General features: G+C 41.5%; 1 protein-coding gene across 1 annotated transcript in view; it reads right to left on the reverse strand.

The window, feature by feature from the left end:
• The window catches only part of TRUB1 (TruB pseudouridine synthase family member 1), a gene marked incomplete at its 5' end in the record, with an annotated part of 53,007 nt that overhangs the window by 20,230 nt on the left and 16,237 nt on the right, over positions 1-16,540 (reverse strand). The window contains 5 exons of the mRNA XM_082764638.1: positions 1,752-3,447; positions 4,830-4,886; positions 6,023-6,162; positions 7,422-7,494; positions 12,807-12,888. Coding sequence (XP_082620764.1) covers positions 3,233-3,447; positions 4,830-4,886; positions 6,023-6,162; positions 7,422-7,494; positions 12,807-12,888 — 567 coding nt within the window. The 3' untranslated portion in view covers positions 1,752-3,232. The remainder of the gene's footprint in view (positions 1-1,751; positions 3,448-4,829; positions 4,887-6,022; positions 6,163-7,421; positions 7,495-12,806; positions 12,889-16,540) is intronic.

The raw sequence follows: 16,540 nt of genomic DNA on the forward strand, positions 1-16,540 counted from the left end.
GAAAAACTTAAGTTTTTCTGTGGATAAATCACAATTCTGAAGTCTGGTATCTCAGAGACACACACATTAGTAAGAAAAAAAAGAAGTTAAATGAGAGATTATTTCCCTAGGTTCCCATGGGAACACAATACTTACTTCCAGATCTGGAAAGTTTCAAGACACTTGGTTATAAACTCATTAAAACATACCAAAAAAAGATATTCCTGTGTTTTTCAGTGGCTTCCTGGTTACTACTTATTGGGATTAATGATTTAAAGGGAAGAGAGCCATTAAAGCACAAGGTTTCCTAGGAAAGAGCACATACGAGGTGGAGCACGTAGCAAAGACACTGGGAAGAAGCTGGCTTTTGTCTGAATTTTTAAAAAGATAGCTCAACTGGTAAGGGCTGGCACTTATCTGTGGTCACAAACCAGGCTCTTTCTGCATCATTTGTTCATGGCTTTATGCACTCATTATGCTGTACCCTGTAAGGACAGCTCTCTGATGTCTGCCATCATTTTTTATGCTATCCAGCCATTTACAGCTGCAACCAAGCATACTTCATACTCAACTTCTAAGTGAAATAGCTTTCAAAGTGCAGTACAACTTATCTGGAGAGAAGGTGTTCATTAATTTGAGATGAAGAAGTTCATTAAAGGAAAAAAAAGGTGAGCTACAGCTGGTGAAAGTCTCCCACTTTTCCTACAGAGGAGTAAAAGCAATGAGGGAAATTTTATTTGTAGACTGAAAGTACCATCAATCTTTAATAACACTGTCTACACACCTCATGCAGATTCCTGAACAACTGTGTTCCTTTTCTCTCCATGCTTTCCATACACGTTAGGACTTGCAGCCTAAATCGGGAGGTCTTACATGGAATAGCAAGAAAGCCATGGTGAGCATTAAACAAACTGCTAAGATCTGAAATGTGCTGGACACTTATATCACTACATACAAATGTATCCTGTTAGTAGAAGAATTTCTCAATTGCACTAATTTTTAACGAAACAAATCCCTGTAGATGGAAGAAGGAGGCTAATAGGGTAATATCTTCTAGCTATTTTTAAAAGTTCAGAAGGATAAATACAGAAAATGAGAAGTTATTCAACCTAGAAGAACACAGGGATATGGACAATAAATTGAGAAGGTGTGTTTCAGTCAAAGTCTTTGATCATCCAACATAAGTACATGGGAAAATGAAGTTTTCTGCTTTATTTCATTTCTTTAGAAAATAATCTTTCTTCTCTGTTCCTATCCAAAGTACCAAAAAGTACTCCTAAAAGAGACTAAAGTCTCCCACTGCTCTCTTACAGTGCACACTTTTCCTCCGTCTCCTAAATCAAGATTTCTCAAAACAGTTACTTCATCCAGTCTACATTTCCCTTAAGTTTCTGTAAAAATATATAAAAGAAGAAAATTGTCTGTTTACTGAACAGTAAAATATAAACTCTATCCTCCCACCAAAAAAAAAGAGGGGGAGGGCTTCATTAATCTTGCATATACTTCAGTTTCTTATTTTATAGAAAACAAATAAAATATACTGCTGTCTGGAAAGGCATCCTGCAATAAGAAACTTCGGGGTATTTATTTCTTTTCTGAAGCTGAAAGCAAAGTTGGAACTTGATCATTTCACGTAACACCAGCACACAGAGCACGCTGCTTTACGTAAGGTGTAGATAAAGACATAAAATGCAGGGTGTGGAGATTCTAACTGGGAATAAAACGCAACTTCTTTGCAACAATAGAAGTAATTAGCTAGCAAGATAACTTACCATGGAAAGGAGCAAGGCAATTAACATGGAGTCATTAAATCAAATCTTCATGTCATTGTAAAAGATACACCCAACAAGATCTAACCACAGCCTGTTGGCTTCACAGCATTCAGTCACTCAGAGGAAGAGAATGGAGTCTCCGTACTCCAGAACTACAAACTGAAGGCGTGGGAGTGGTACAAAGCCACAGCCGCCCACTTGTCCAGCAGCAGTGCAGAACAGCAGCCGGTCCATTCCTCTTTGATGACATTTCAGTGGCACTTTCAAACGCAGGGCTTTCTCTCAGGTTTTACTCACATCTTTAAATTATTTCTCTTGTTCCACGTTATGACAAGAGGGAAGTAGACCTGCCACTAACTTGTCGACTGGGGACACATATGGAAGTCCTGTTAGGATAGTCCATTGCACAGATCGAAACCACTAGGGTGCTTTTTAGCACTCTCAAACACCCCCGTCTTTTAGCCATTTTGGAAACCCCAAGGGAAGCAGTGCTGAGAAACAATCAGTGCAATCAGATTCTGTTGAACAAACGAACTGCAGAACAGGCCCTCAGTGTCCCACTGAGCTAACATGGTTTCAGCAAAGATCCTTTGTAGTGGATCCCACTGTTGTCCACCCAGCTTCTGGTCAGCACCAAACCAGCCAGACCCCAGAAGCACAGCAGCACCTGATAAACAGGAGACAGCTCACGCAATACAAGCAACACGCAGCAGAAGTAAACTGGAATTTACAAGCCCAATGAGGACATAACTGTTAGCTACACTTTAAATGACAGATCATCACCAATCAGGACATCATACCAGAACAGAATATACACACCTGTAATGATGACTGCATCTTTCATAGCATTAGTTACCAGTTACATTTACGAACTCTTTAAACTTGTAAGCTACTTACACTGCTATTGCAAACCTAGCCTAAAACATCAGCATCTAGGTTTAATGCATTCTGAGGAACATTTGACTGAAAGAACAATCAGCATAGCAGAAACAGCAGTAAGCGGGCACTTCTGAAATGGATTGCAAGAAAACAAATTGTCACTCCACATTCTTGTACCCTTTAAGCTATCAAAGTCTTATCACCATGGTACTTCAGCGTTTGATTAGCAGCTATAAAGGAGGAAAAAAGAAAAAGATTTTTCTTTGGACCACATTTAGCAAAACCTAAGGACATATATTTTTTTATTGAGGAATTATTAACAACAGTTATATTACACCCCATAGGTTCTTTAAAAGTTTATGAAGACTTGACTTCAGTGGCAGACCAATTTACAGCATGTTACAAGGGAAATAAACAGATCAGAAAACAGCAAGCACTGGATATTTTCAGTGAATGTTCTAGCCCCAGAAAACAGAAGAACCATTTTTCTTGCACTGCAGTTTGTCCCAATACAGACCTGTAAATTTACACAAAAGGCAAGACAATCCCAATCCAATCTTAAAATGTCTCAATCATTCAGTCTTTTTCCTTGACCTAACTTATTACTTATCTTCACAGCTCACAGCAGTTTCTTCAGGATGCTCTGTCTTAAATTTTTTATGAGATGGTTCTCCTGGGAGAAGAGACATGCAATGCTCTAAGGATCGCGCAATTTCATCAATTGTCCATTTGTCTTCATGAAGTGCATGCTCCTCTAGCGTAAATGGCCCGTGTTTGGTTCGGGTCAGCTCCTGCATGCTGGCACAGGTAGAGAGTTCTACAGTACAGAAGAAAAGAGACTTTAGAAGAAGTGCACGGTCAAATTTAACTATTTGCAATGTACTTTTATATGTACTTTTATATGTAGCCTTCTACATTATTCTGCTTAGCTTGAAAAGGCAGTTTGTGGAGATTCAACACTCATTTACATCTTCTTAAGTCTGAGGTGAGGAATTCCTTTGATTTCAGTAGATCTCCACTGCAGTAAGAGTTCAAAATCTGACAGGAAGTTGTCAGGAGGTTTTCCAGATTTAAATCAGAATGATGAGAGAGAAATAATGACATAAAATAAAAGCAGAACATTCTGTACAGAACATTCAAGTGACTTAGAAGACCATGTGCTATTTTCCATGCTTTTTGGAAAAGCATTTGTCCGTGTTTTTCAACATTTTTATCCTGTGCCACTCATCAGGATAATATAAACTAGGATAAGGAAAAATTCAAAACATAAACCAATGCTACGATGGGTTAAATACAAGTAGGACAGAATTACGTAATGAGGGGTTACAAAAGATAACCCCTTTTGTTTGTCAGCAACTGGAACTGACTTGAAAGTGCACAGGTGTACTAAAATATTCTTGTCCATACTTGCAGATGCAGGAGGATTTTTACTGCATTTCATACTCTGAAAAAGAGCCAGCTGGCTAGAGACTTTATCTTGGTTTGTCTTTAAAGGACGGAACACAACCCAGTATGCTCAGAAGACTGCAAAAGGAGAATCTCTGACTTGCCTAAGTACAAATAACAACATTGAAATTCATAGGGCTCTCCCACATCACTTGGTTTCTTGATCTGCGAATGTATCACTTAAAAAAATTGAAATGGCCTATCTGTTCTCCATCATGCAGTTTGATAGATATAGGGCACAAGACAAATAACCCTGTGGGAAAGCAACACCATTCACAGTAAAAGGAAAGGAGAAAGAAAACACTAGAAAAATCATCACAAACGAAGAAGTCTTTCCAGGAGATAGGGTTTATTATGTGCATGGTAATGTTCTGTGCAATCTGTTTTCAAAATGTGATGAATAATGTTTAAAAAGACAGTGTCTTTCTTCTGCCTCTTCTCACCCTTAATCTGAGTTAGCTTTAACATATGGAGGAGAGAAAAAAAATTCCCACCTTGCCTTGCATTTTCTTGCTCAGTGCTATTCCTTGCTCCATTTTTAGCCCCCAGCCCCCAGGGTCCTCCAGCAATTATTTAGCCTTCATTCCCTCATACTCCCAAGGAAAATACCCTAGTATATAAAAGCAAGTGATAGCAGTACCAATCTGCAAAATAGCACGGAAGTCTGGTGGCCAGAGATATAAAACATGACAAGATTTTTCTATAAGCAGACACTTTCATTCCTTAAACCATCACTTTTTTTTTCATGCCTACCTTTGCCAATGTCGCTGACCAGGCTCCTGACATAAAAGCCACCGCCGCATTCAACATCTGGAATGTTAATAGTGACATGGTAAACTGCCAGCACAATGTGAAATCTACTTTACATAGAGACCATGCTCCCAAACAAATGTAAAAATGCACTAAGCAAACAACCCAGTGATAAAATATTTATAGGATGCAACATCAATTATTCATCCTGTAACATATGTGCGGGTGAGATTGCTAAGCCAAGACAGGAGGGAAGGCAAATACAATGGCAACGGAACTAACTCACTAGAAATTAAGTACTTGCCATGGTATGTTAATAAATGCTTCAGTTCTATTCATTTTAAAGGTTTCAGATGGTTGTTTTGTATTTCTAATGATGAAACCAAATTATTTCCAGAATAGCCTAAACTGACTATCAATGTTTTGTTGTTTTTTTTTAAGATACTGCACATGAGAAGCTGCAATAAAAGCTGCTGACATTTTAAAATTCACCTTTAACTTTCCCTGTTCTCTCAACCCTTCCCTTCTCCCTCTGCCAGCGATCAGCTGCTAGTCACCCATAAAGTAAGGCCCCAAGTAACACAGCACCAAGTTCTGTTGTTCATACCTGCTCATCATGTAACATCTGGTCCACCAGAGGACTACAGGTCAAGCAGGTACTTCCTCAATGCAAAAGATTATCCTGACCTCACCTGCATCAAATATTTACAACGGTATCTTTGGTTTATTTATTAAGGTGCTTCTTAATGTACTACCCAGGCTTTTTCATGTATGACAGAAGGGTAGGATCCTGTCTCTGCAACCTAGAAAGAGGTCTGACAGTAACTGATGGTGGCCCTTGATGAATTAAGATGCCAGCAGTCGGGGCACTGGGGCAAAGGAATGGGTCAGGGGAAGTAAGGAGACCTGAGAAAGGAGTAGTGAGCTGGAGGCTGCAAAATCATGGACAGATGCAAGTAATCTCCTGGCCAGCCTCTCAGAATTTTCCCTCACAGGAAGATTACATATAATCAGCTTAACTTAAAACCAAAATATGGTGCTTTTACTGCAAAGTGAAAGTCTGCGCATGCAGACTCACACTAAAATAAGTAGCTGAAGGAAATGAAACCCATTTCTATATCTTAGTCTCATTCTGAGTGTAAATAAGCACTAACAAACTGGGAGCGTCGCTCTATATAATAATCTTTGGCCCTTACCCAGTGTGAACAGTGGTGGCTGGAACTGTTGGAGAGAGAGGCTGTACACTCTTACTGGCCGAGCTGGCTTTGCTTCAACTGCTTCTCCTCTCTTCACCAGAGTTGATAGCCTTTCTCCATCCTTCTTCAAAGCAGAATAGCTGATCAGATAGAGCATGAAAATGCGTTACACTGTTGTAACAGAACAAGCTTCCCATCCTCCAGATCCTGTTAATATTGTACAACAGCATCCATTTTACCCTTCTAATCCTCTCCAAATGCTCACGTACAAAAAATAAAACCTAGCAAGTGCTTCTGAAATCTCCTGGACACAGAATAATCTCATTCACCAGTAGCTATGTAAACGGGAAAACAAGAGACAGTCCTCAAATTAACTCTTGCTGCATGGATTTAAAAGTGTTTCATCACTCAATTTCTAGTTTATGAAAACTAAGGGTTTCTACAAAGGGTACAAGACTTGCAGTAGCCTCTCTCACTCTGCCTTTCAGAAGCCTGCAGGACACACCCTGTTTCAGTACTGTGGTGGGGTGAGCACTGGGCATAGCTCGGGCAATGCCTGTAACTCTGCCTTGCACCTTTACTCAACTGAGACCAGGGATTTTCCTGAACAGCAACTGCCAAGTTACAGAGCCTTGTTCCACTATGGAACTTAACAGAAAATAAATAAAGAATTCAGTGATAACGTGACACTTCATCAAAGTTCCAACTCTGGCCCTGAAGAAAAGACGACTATAGAAAAATCAAAAAAGATCTTGCTCAAATTACCGGAGGGTAATTTGAAAAGGTCACACAAACAGAACACCTACTGAACGGCTGACCTTACAGGGCTCGCAGCGGAACCACAGTAACCGATCCATTGCAAATGCAAAGGAAAGCATGTTAGCTTAAATCACCAGAAAAGCCATCTGTCACAAGCTAAGCACTTGCATATTGCCAGTTACCATGGCTCACCTGACTGGAAGAAATTTGTTAAACTATGGAAGCTTAAATCACTAACAATTTATTCATACTCTAAGTTTTCAGAAAACTAATTTACAGGTGTTAAAGGAACTTCCGTGCTGATGTCATTAAGCCTACCCCTACCCCATAAATAAAATTAAAGCCTTGAGGCTTTCCCTTTTTATTGTAAGACAGGACAGAACAATCCAAGCCCTGCAAAAGCTGCTTAGGACTGTTACTCTGCTTTATATTCACCAACAAAACAGGCTCCAGGTCACCATTTGTGCTTGATGTTCAAATCAGCATGACCTGCAGCTCCAAATGTTAAACTCCTAGGTCTGCCTTGCCTCTACCCTCTTGCCACAACATGACTTTTTTATTTCCAACAGAACTGAGTCCTGTTGGCAAGTCCTTATTGCTGAACACCACTCCTGAGAGTTCTGAACATTGTGGAACTTACAGCGGAGGAACTTGCATGATGTCCCCTGTGAACTTCTGCAGCACATTTTCAAGATCTCTTTTTGTTACCTGGTCTGTAGAAAGAAAACAACAAGTATGTTAGCATCGGTTATTCACGTGGCACCAATGGAACTGATCACATTCTGCAAACAGATACAAAGAAGTGGTCCCTCTTGTCTGAATTTAGATTGGATGAAAAATGCCAGCGATAAAAAACAGAATGTAGGTAGGAGTGTGAATTATCACAAGAAGAATGGAACAAACAGTCCAAGGTGATTAAGACAGTCTGGCCGCTTTCAGAAGGGCACAAGTCCCTACACACACTGTTCTGCTTTGCAACTTTTCCTCCCTCGGGACTACAAATTCATTTTTCTTGGAAACCAGGCAAAACTACAAAACTTGTCCTAGTCTAATCTGTGTTAAAGGGCTAAGAAGAATAAAATGCTCATCTAACATTGACAACTACTCTTAAGAGTACATAACTGTACTCATGGGAAAATTCCAACAGGTTACTAGTGAAAAAACACTGCATTTTTTTTTCCTATTGAAGAAAGACTACATCTGGAACAACATACTAAATTCCTCCATCAAACATCTAACCTGCAGATGCTCACAAAGGCATGGTTACATAGTAAGTAAGGCAATTTTACTGAAGAAATCCTGGAAAAGAAAGTGACTGCTTTAGGAAATCTACTCTCAAGTACACCTGCAAACCTGCCCCACTTTTATTAGAAGGCTATAACTGAAGTAGCTGGTTGCACTGGTCCTTTGAAATACTAGCAACAGGGATGACGTTCATCCCTGAGTTGTTTAGAGTACAAACATAAGATCCGTAATCAAAATGCCCTTCAGTAACTAGTCATGTGCCTCCTAAGCTATATTCTAGTGGTAGACTTGGCAGTACTAGGCTAATGGTTGGACTTGGTGATCTTGGAGGTCTTTACCAACCTAAGTGATTCTATAATTCTATGATGTTATTAGTGTCGCATGAAGTCAACAGCATCCCTGAACATAAATAAAATTATATTATTTATTGCCCCTTCATTAAGTTTTGGAGAAGACCTGTGCTTGCAGCCCTTACAGAACAGCTGTACTTCATGCTGTAAGTAAAAAGGAAGAGTTTTCTTTCCACTGCAACTTCTGAAGATGGCAATGTGGCACCTCATTTTGGCCAAGCACATTTTGCAGCCTTAGGAGCACATGCTGCCCTGAAGCGTTACTAACTGCAAGGTTGCAAGGCACACGGGTCAGCCAGGGATACTGAGGATGAACAATGCGCAGCAGAACATGGGGTAGGAATGACAAAATTGTTTGCACAGTAAGCCTGGATCATGTTCTGAAGAGGTTCTTACATGGCTGTGCAAATCTGATAGCATTGCTGTAGTTTAGCAATGCATCACATCAAAATTACACAGAAAAATTAGCTTGACTCAGCTCCATGCCTGTGATCCTGGTCTGCCTTCTTGCAAAACCCAGGCTGTTTCAGGCTAGAATTTAGTATTTAATATCTAAGGGGAAAAAAAAAAATCCCCATGTGAGGAATGATGCATTAAGCCATTAACGAAGCTGTGCAGCGTGTTATCAAAGTAAATATTTATAGATGAGTTTGCTAAGATACAGGATAAATCATATTTGTCTTCTGCGATGCATCATAGCACAATCTGGTCAGTATTAAATTCTGAAAATCTCAAAACATTTTTTTTTTTTCCTTCCCATGTGCACTGCCTTTGTGTCAGTGGGCTGTACTGGATTCTTACTCTCCCTTACAGCAAGCTGGTGCAGCTTCCGCCCAGCTCTCCGACGAAAAAGAATGCCCCATTAATCCAGTCCCAAGCAAACACTTTCACTATGTCTAAATTGTGTATTTGTCCCAGGCACCAGTCTGGACTCGTGTCTCCGCAGAGCACACAGCCCACGCTGTGAGCCAGCTCCTTCGCTGCCGTTCAGCTCCCCCAGTCCTGCCCAGCAGAGCCATCTCCCTTCTGGCCCCGTGCCCGCAGGTCTCCCTCCCCTGGCTGTGGGCTCGGGTTTAGTAGGTTAACAGCCTGCCTTGGCAGCAAGTTCAGAGCAGCATTTGCTCACAACCCTCCATCAAGCAGGGAAGATGAACACGTTCACAAAGGCTAAATGGTTTCAGCTGCTCCAAAACGTTCTCTCCCCATCCTCTGCTCCCTGAGAGCAAGGGCCAGAGAGGTTTCGGCAGGACTTATTTGTCACAGATCCCAATCACCCTCGCTACTGAGAACTAGCCTACTCAGTAACCTAATTGCAAATGCTAAGTTTTGCTAGAAGCTGGGCTTAAACTGCATCTCTCTGCCCTTTCAGGGAGAGCCGTCCCAGGAGTAAAGACAGCCCTAGCTTCAAACAAGATGAGTGCAGCTGCTCTGTGTGCACACTATTTGAAATACCTTTATTTCAGACTGTTTTCTAAATTTCTTCATAAGCCTTTAGACTGACGGTGGGTTCTATGATGTCTGCACAGGCCGTGCTTCTTCCAGTGGACCGTTCCCTACAATTCTACCAGCACCCCAAAGCACCCAAAGCTTCTGGTCTTGAAGGCTTCTAAAACATTTAGAATGATGTTTTCAGCTTCTAGGATGAACATTTTCAACAGTTATACTTCTAAACACTGATAACTGTTGACCAATTTTCCTGCTGCAATCATAAAGGAAGGGAAATAAGTTCCCAAACCAAAAGGCGCCAGCTGTGCCACAGCCTCAAGAAGCCTCCACTGAAGGGTGATCTTGCCCTGTGCTTTCTAACAAGCGATACCAGAACAGACCGCAAGATCACAATAATTAACTGTGACAGTCCAAGGGAACTACAGCAAGTGGCCTCAGCTCAGTCTGGCAGCAATTGTCTGTAACAGACAAGCAGAAAGCTGCAAGGACTACTTTTATTTATTTATTTATAAATTATTCAGGTAGCTCTATTAAACACATTTTCACAGAATCAGCAGAACCTTTTAGAAAACCCTGAGAAATTCTGTGCCCCATGTCTGGATGCAGTCTCTGAGCAGCTGGGAAGAAGTGGGCTTCAGAACGCACATTCCTGTGAGTAGTTGCAGAAGGGCTGCAAGCGTTAACATCCTCAGAAAACTTCAGAGGAACATTAAATCCTCGGTGCTTCCAAAGTCAGCATCCAATAGCCTGGGAGCTGTACGATGCCCTAAGTAAATCTCACGTAGAAATACAAGTTCTTTCTCTGCTAAGAAAGAAACAAAAACTCTCAGAGGTTCAGGAGGGGTTAAACCCAAGCAGTTCTCTTCAACACATCCTTTGGTTGTGAGCAAGGCTATTTCACAACAGTTTGCTTTCCAAAGTGCTGTCCAGAGACACCTTGAAGACTAAAACCTAACACTTTCTTACAGCAGGAAACTTTGTTCAGGCACTTTACCCTTGGGGTTCAGTGGAGTCATTCAAGAGGAGTTTTAAACATCTTGCAGGCTGCTTTACTGCCCTCTCCCTGCATTAAGTCCCAGCCCCGGATTCTGCTGGTATTGCAGGATTTGTATTCCCTAGCAGATGCTCACCATCTCCCAGGATCCCTCTAGTTGTCAAGAAAAGCTGAAATTCGTTTGAAAAACCTGCTGTGTATGTTCCTGGAGCAGCAATTAAGATTAGGAATTGGTGTGCCACCCAGAAAGCCAAGCTGCTTTGGAGAAGGCACTGGATAAGAACAGAAATACTGGGTTTATGGAAGATGAGGAAGGAAGAAAATATAAAATACGTAGGTAGCATGCAGAAAGAGAAGGGGTACACATTCTCTCATCCTTCTTTATGAAGAATTCAACTCTGATTTGCAGCAATATGGAAAGTAACTGAGGCCAATTTGACAAGAACTCCTTTCAGCAGTCATCTTCAGCAAAAGGAAGCTTTGTCCCCTACCCAGTACTGCACTGCCCCAGAAATGCCATTACTTCCCTTCATGAAACTGCATGATGAGTGGGATTGATCTCAGTTTTTAAAGGATAAGCACCTCAAAAACGTGGTTATTTTTAACCCAAATCAGTTCCCCAAGCTTACTTGCCATACAGCATAACAAAAACCTAAAGCACCCTAACAGAAGAGGTGGTGCAGGGGTAGGAAGCTAGTGTAACAGAAGCTGCCAGTGGAAGAAATGCTCATGAAAACCCTGTAAATTCTGTCTGCCATAAGCAATACACAATTAAAAAGCAAGAATAAAGTTTCATGAAAATTATTTTTTCTAATTTGACTATGGGAATTTCATCTATTTGAAATGAACACTCAGTGCACCCACAGCACTCCACTTTGACAGGTATACAAGGACTAGGGAAGCATCCACCAGCATCAGCAAATGTTGGCTATCAGCAATTCTAATACCACCTGGATAGTTTGTCCTTTAGAAGCTTAGAGAGAAACTTAGAACTAGATCCTGAGGCAGAAGCAAGTGATTCAACATCTCTGAATAGCACTGCCTAGTAAATAACACAATTTACAATGATCCATCGGGTTAAAGGTGCACAAGAAACTCATCCTTGCCTGCCTCATGCAAAAAGAAGGGCTACAAAAGAAAGGAGTGGAACCCAGGCTACCTTTTCATCATGCTATTAAAAAAAAAAAAAAAAAGATAATTTACTTCATCTGCTTATAACTAGGTACCACAAACAGTGTGGGACCTATACGAGTTGCTAAGCAACCAGTTACCTATTGCTTTTTTTTCCCCCAAGGTTGAGAAAGAACTCATGGCAAACGCATTTGGTGTGTCCCTGTTTAGCCCCACGCTGTTTCTAAGACAGCCCAGGTAGTGTGGCACGTCCACTCCGACACAGTTGCACAGTCAGGATTAAGCAGAAACCTTAAACCCTTACACTATGCTCTGCGGGTCAGAACATTTCCTTTATTAGGACAGAAACTGCAAGCAAGAGCAAGATTTAGTAGGTGAATATATGCAGAGGGTAGTTTATGCCACCCTCATTTTGCACCGAGCAGTCTGTAGTTAACCAGACATCCTGGAGGGAAGATCTAAGTGCTCTTTATTCCTCCACTGGCCTTGAAGGGTGTTACTAAAAGAGCATTCATGAGACTACACACTGTAAGATGAAAATTTTACTGGACACAGCATGCCATTTGTCAGCCTGTTAAAGATTTAAGACGACACAGTCCTGCCCAATTCTATTTTCTCCCCCCAGTCTAGTGTCTGCTTTGTTTTTTTCCCCCCAACAGAAATGAACACTTGCACTGGGCAGAATTGCATGAAGCTGGACTGAATTATATGAGCACTGAAGTTGAAGATGAAATAATCTTAGTTTGATTTCACGTTTAAATTTAATCCACACAGTCTCAAATATCTTTTCCGCTTTTCTCAGATAGAGACCGTTTATGCCTTCAAATCACATCAAGCATATTGATTCATTTATGATTACCATAAGGTTTTTCTTCAGTTACTTTTCCTGTAGCATCCAACGTATCAGTAGCTTTGCCCAGCAGTCCAATGGCAGTGTACTTCTGGGAACGAAAAGAGAGAGATTAGTGAGCCAGCTTTTCTTGTGTTCATTTGGACTGGTTTTGGTTTTTAAATGACTTCAAAACAACAAGGACTCCAAACGAGACCAGGAAGAACACTAACTGTGAGTAAGCCGAAGTAACAACAATAAGACAGGGAGCTCAAAAGAAATTAAATCCTGCATTACATGGGCCTATGACTTTTAGAAACCCAAGGAAGAAGAAAGTAATCTGATTTTTCCTATAAATACATCACTACCATGGAGAAAATAGTGTTAAAGATCCAAGTCCCTGGGGGGTGTCATAAGCCACTGTTTAAGCAAGGCACACAGAGCACCTTTCATGCAGGTTTTCTGTTTCTTTACAATCTTAAAAAACAAACAAACAAAACAAAAAAAAAAACAAACACAAAGAACTTGACTTGTGAAAGCAAAACACCCACTTCCAAAGCAAAGCATTGCAACAGCTCAGCCGTGAAACGCAGTGACACACAATAGCCTACAGCTAGAGGAGCTGTGAACATCTGGAAGCCGGTGCAGACATCGTGACTAGTACATGGAGTGCGAGGCCACTGGGTGACATCTCTGCTTGTCATGGGATCGCAGGATATTTCCCTCTCAGGGCTTTCCCTTAAACAGTTATTTGTCGAAAGAACTCTCCAGAATGTGTGTTTGTAGCTTGCAAGAAGGGATTAGCGTGTTCCCAGGCCAGTGGCTCTTGTCTGTGTTGCATTTCACCTGCGTCCTCCTTTTCCACACTTTCACCCCAAGTTCTGCCAGGCTACAGGAATAAGGCAGAACCTGCCGAAGCTGACAGAAAGCTTCCCATGAACCAGAGACTCCCTCTGTACAATGAGTTGGGGTCAAGTTTGGAGATCTTTTCATACCTGAAGGTCCGTGCTTTGAACTACTGCCTATCCTTCTTCCTTACATTTCACTCAGCCCTATCCCCATTTCGATAGCCTAGAAGAGAACAATCAAGGCGGTCCATGCACCTAACTCCCTGTTAAGGCTTCAATTAACTTCTTCCCAATCGAGTTAATAAAAATTTGAATCCAGTCATGAAAAGATGCACCTGCCTGAAGCTGGTTGACCAAACTCACTGGAATGCATCCAAGCACACATCAGCACTCACATTTTACTCTTTGATGCAATTCATCCTTTTTCATGTACTTGGAAAGAATAAACAAGCTCAAGTAATAACAGTGTACGAATATAAATCACGTCTACAGAAAGGGACTCCTAAGACCTGTCTTGATTTTGCTCTGTGTGACAACCTGCCACTTGAATGCATTTCTTCAAGCAACTGCCATGAAATGGGAACAGCAGAAATAGTTGGACAAAAGGCAGCGGAGTGCAAACTTCAATATAAAAATAGCTATAGCCTTAATGTGGTAAGCAAACTTTTTTTTTTTTTCCTGCAGTAATATGCTGCAAAATTAGGCATTAAAAAATTTATTTTTATTTTTTTAAGTTTACTTTCTTCTGGGAAACATAGCAAAGAACAGGAAGGAATGGATGAAGGCTGCTCCACAATAAATATTTATATCAACTTTGCAGTACATCATCTGCTTTTAGGACCATAAAATTGCTTGCTCCCCGAGACATTTAATGATCTAGTTCTTAACTTTTAATAGCCCAGTTAGAAAGAGACACTATTCAGCAGTTATTTCTAGAGGTTAATAAAAAACGTGAGTAGATCTTAATTCCAGCATGATGAACGGTCTTAGCAGTTCAGTAAAACTTGAAAACTGAAAACTTCAAATCCCTTCAAATCAGACACTTCAGTTTGAATGCAGTTCTTAGTCTTAATTATGTTTTTGGCTATGCTGCTTCAGGCTGTCCATTCTAATGACAAGCTTTATTTGACCTCCCTGCAAGGGAGAGATAATATCACGTGTTCATATGTAAACACAAACTGGAGGAACTACACAACCCAGAGCTCCAGACCCGACTCGCTCTTTAGTTTCTGCAAAAAGAAAACATAAAGCCATCTTTAAAACGCCATCCCGAAAGAAAATCCTTAAAAATTGGTTACAAATTGCCATTCCTTAGAGAAACCTTTAAAGAGTCACAAAAGCAGACTCGAGACAGAACCGCAATAATCCACCAAGAAGGCTGTAACAGGGCAGCAAGAATTACAGTTGGTTTACAGATCGGTCTCTGAAGTGCCCTTGGATACCTACAATTATACAGCGTAATTCCTACTGGGCACGTAGTAGGATTTACTTCCCCTGTTTAGTGTCCGGGACCCAGAGCTTGTAGAAGATGAGAGTCTCAATTTAACCTGTTGTGCCTCTTATTTTGTGTCCAAATTCAGCATTAACTCTCCTCAGCCTCTACCTTGCACTGCCCTGGGAAGCGCCCAACAGATCCTGACTCATTTAGTAAGTGTTTGGTGACCTTTCCTCACCTGTGTTGGCAATCATTTCTTTCTTCCAGTTTTATAAAACATACCTGGCAATATTCTTCCTGTACTCAAAGTACAAATCACTGCAGAACAGAGACAGCAACAGCTCACAGCCACACTGACTGCAACCCACACAACCACGGCAGGAGGTATCTCAGGAAAAGCCCAACAGATCCAGACCATGACAGGAACATCCCGGTACGAGCAGCTCGTCAGAGAACGGTCTGCCAGCTGCCAGCCCCAACACCTCTGCCCCCTGCTTATCTCCAGTGACCAAGACCCAAATCATTTAAGGACTGAAACCAGCACCTCAGCTTCCCTACAGGACCCTTTGATATGCAAGTGTAGCACATTCAAGGTTAAAATGAAGCACTCCCGGTCACAACTTAAAGCACCCTGCATTAATTTCAGCTTGTGATGATGTTCTGCATGGCCCCAAAGCAGCCTCCCAGCTGTCAGAACAGCGTGACCCCGAGGGGATGCAGACCTTCAGACAACATTCAGGCACTGGCGAATCTCTGTGCTGCCTAGAAAACATTTGTCTTGATGTTATGACAACTGCAACAAGAGGCAGCAAAGTGATCAGAAGCCCTCAAGTACAAGCAACTCTTTCATTCACACTAGTGAGGAGCTGACCTCGAGGTGCTTTAGGTTGACAGAGCACTGCACTCCATCCCTTACGATATAAGGAGGAAACCGTCCTGCAGCCTCAGGGACATGCATGGTGGGAGCAGCCCCAACAAGACCAGAAAGATGGGAAGTGCTTTGGTAGCCATATGGCTGCTACCACACCTGTGATCAGGAAGGCACGCCATAAAAGCCAGGACCAGAGAAAAACAGGACCACAGGAACCCTTAAGAAACAAATTACAAACCCTCCAGTACACCTGAAAGATCAAGGGAAGAGAAATTTTGTTTTAGTCACAACTGTAGGCACAATCAAAATTCTCACAGTCAATACACATGATGCTCACAATCATGTTTTAGGAAGAAAAAAAGGCATCATTTGCCTTTTTGACTTCAAATCCAATTTAAGAGAAATCCTGATACTGGGTGGGAGGGGAACGAAACTATAAACATAAAAAGAGAGAAATTACAGGACTTTGTCAGTGCACATATTTAACTGCGCACTGGGAGGAGAAAGGAGGAGGAGGAGGAGCAGGAGGAGGAATCCTCTCCTGCTTGAGGGCTCCTGCAGCCAGCAAGCCATTAGCTGCACAGGGCTGAAGCCCCTGGGCTGCCTGCCA

Source organism: Aythya marila (genome assembly GCF_965140915.1).
Source record: "Aythya marila genome assembly, chromosome: 7".
Taxonomy (NCBI): domain Eukaryota; kingdom Metazoa; phylum Chordata; class Aves; order Anseriformes; family Anatidae; genus Aythya; species Aythya marila.